This window comes from Aplysia californica, unplaced genomic scaffold (genome assembly GCF_000002075.1).
Source record: "Aplysia californica isolate F4 #8 unplaced genomic scaffold, AplCal3.0 scaffold00423, whole genome shotgun sequence".
Classification (NCBI taxonomy): Eukaryota; Metazoa; Mollusca; class Gastropoda; order Aplysiida; family Aplysiidae; genus Aplysia; species Aplysia californica.
In genome coordinates, this window is record NW_004797693.1 from 550179 (window position 1) to 551654 (window position 1476).

At 36.7% G+C, this 1476-nt stretch overlaps 1 protein-coding gene across 1 annotated transcript in view; it reads right to left on the bottom strand.

The window, feature by feature from the left end:
* The window catches only part of LOC101863529 (phospholipase A-2-activating protein), a 22810-nt gene that overhangs the window by 14304 nt on the left and 7030 nt on the right, over positions 1-1476 (bottom strand). Inside the window, exons 2-3 of the mRNA XM_005104524.3 lie at positions 1154-1347; positions 485-586 (exon numbers count right to left, since the gene is read on the bottom strand). Coding sequence (XP_005104581.1) covers positions 485-586; positions 1154-1347 — 296 coding nt within the window. The remainder of the gene's footprint in view (positions 1-484; positions 587-1153; positions 1348-1476) is intronic.

Here is a 1476-nt window from a genome sequence, read left to right on the forward strand (position 1 = left end):
CCATGTGATTTTTTTTTCCCAACATTATACTAACAGTGTCTGAGATGTCCAAATGTCGAAGACAACCCCATTTCTCCTCAGCAACGGGTGGCCATCTTGGACAATTTTAACTGTATTCTGTATGCTTTTCATCCTCTTTGAGAAGTACAGCATGGTATGGGTTCAAAAGCTCTTTCAATATAGTAATCTATTTAAGAGGAAGCATATATGTATTTCAGATAGTAAGTACTAATAAATGGGACAGAAAGCCATGAAAACTCCCAAAACAACAAACGTTCATAAACAACTAGTTGGGAATCTAAAGCATGACCACCCTGCACCCTGGTCCTGTACAATATGATACAAACTGTACTAACAGCACCCTACACCTCTTTGCAAAACTAAACCAACAATACTGTCACTATATAACTAGTTACAATCAACGAGCACAGGGCATAATGGAACACCAAAGGGATAAATGTAAATCACTCGACAGCCCACTCACCTTCAAGGACCATGACACACTTCTGGTTGAGCCACACTCTGGCTGTCATGTCCCAGGAGCCACTGAGCAAGAAGCCAAACTTGCCGGAGGCTAAAGCACACACTGTGAGCATTCAAAATGACGAAAATTATAAGACAAGCCAAAAAAAATTTTCAAATGGAAGAGAACAGAATTAGACGAAAGAAATAAGCTTAGGTAAGACAGGCTGTGAACACGAAACAGGAAAATGATAGTTATTACATAACACTGTAACACTATAAATTATATTTTAAGCATTTACTAGGGGTTACACTTTCCAATTAATTTTTCAAGTTAAGAAAAAAAAATGTGTAGATTATGGTTTTAAACTTTGGCAGAACAATCTGGTTTATGTAAGTGTTTTGTTTTCATAAATAAACCTTGAAGGCAGTCCTTAAAATAGTAAAGTATCAAAAGTGAGTGTCAAAGATATTGAATATAATATGTACAAAAGAACGAGAATCTCTCATCTGATGACATGCCATCAAAATTAACATTTAATCAGGTCAAAATATTCACAGCATTTTCATTTTATTTCCGCCCTTTACAATTTCACAAAAGAGACAATTTATTATAAATTATTAAGACTGACGAGGAAAACAAATGTCATTTCTAGACTCCAATGCCAATCGAAGTCAAACATCAAATTACCATTCCCCGTATGGCCAGTCAACTTGAACACAGGTTCTGGAACCCCAGGACTGTATGCCAAAATGGTCTTATCATTGCTGCCAGTGATGATGAGCCCCTGGGGATATGAATCATCTGGAGGCATCACGCACAAGCTGGACACAAAATTAGAGTGGCCACGCATCGTCAGCTCCTTGACAAAGCTGTTGCTACCCCTGGAGGGAGAAACATATGAAAATTATGTTTTACATTTTTAATGCTATAACTTTTTGGAGTAATAGTATGTTATAATGAAGTAAACAATTTTATTTAAACTTTACAACTGAAATCAGTTGATTCCCCCT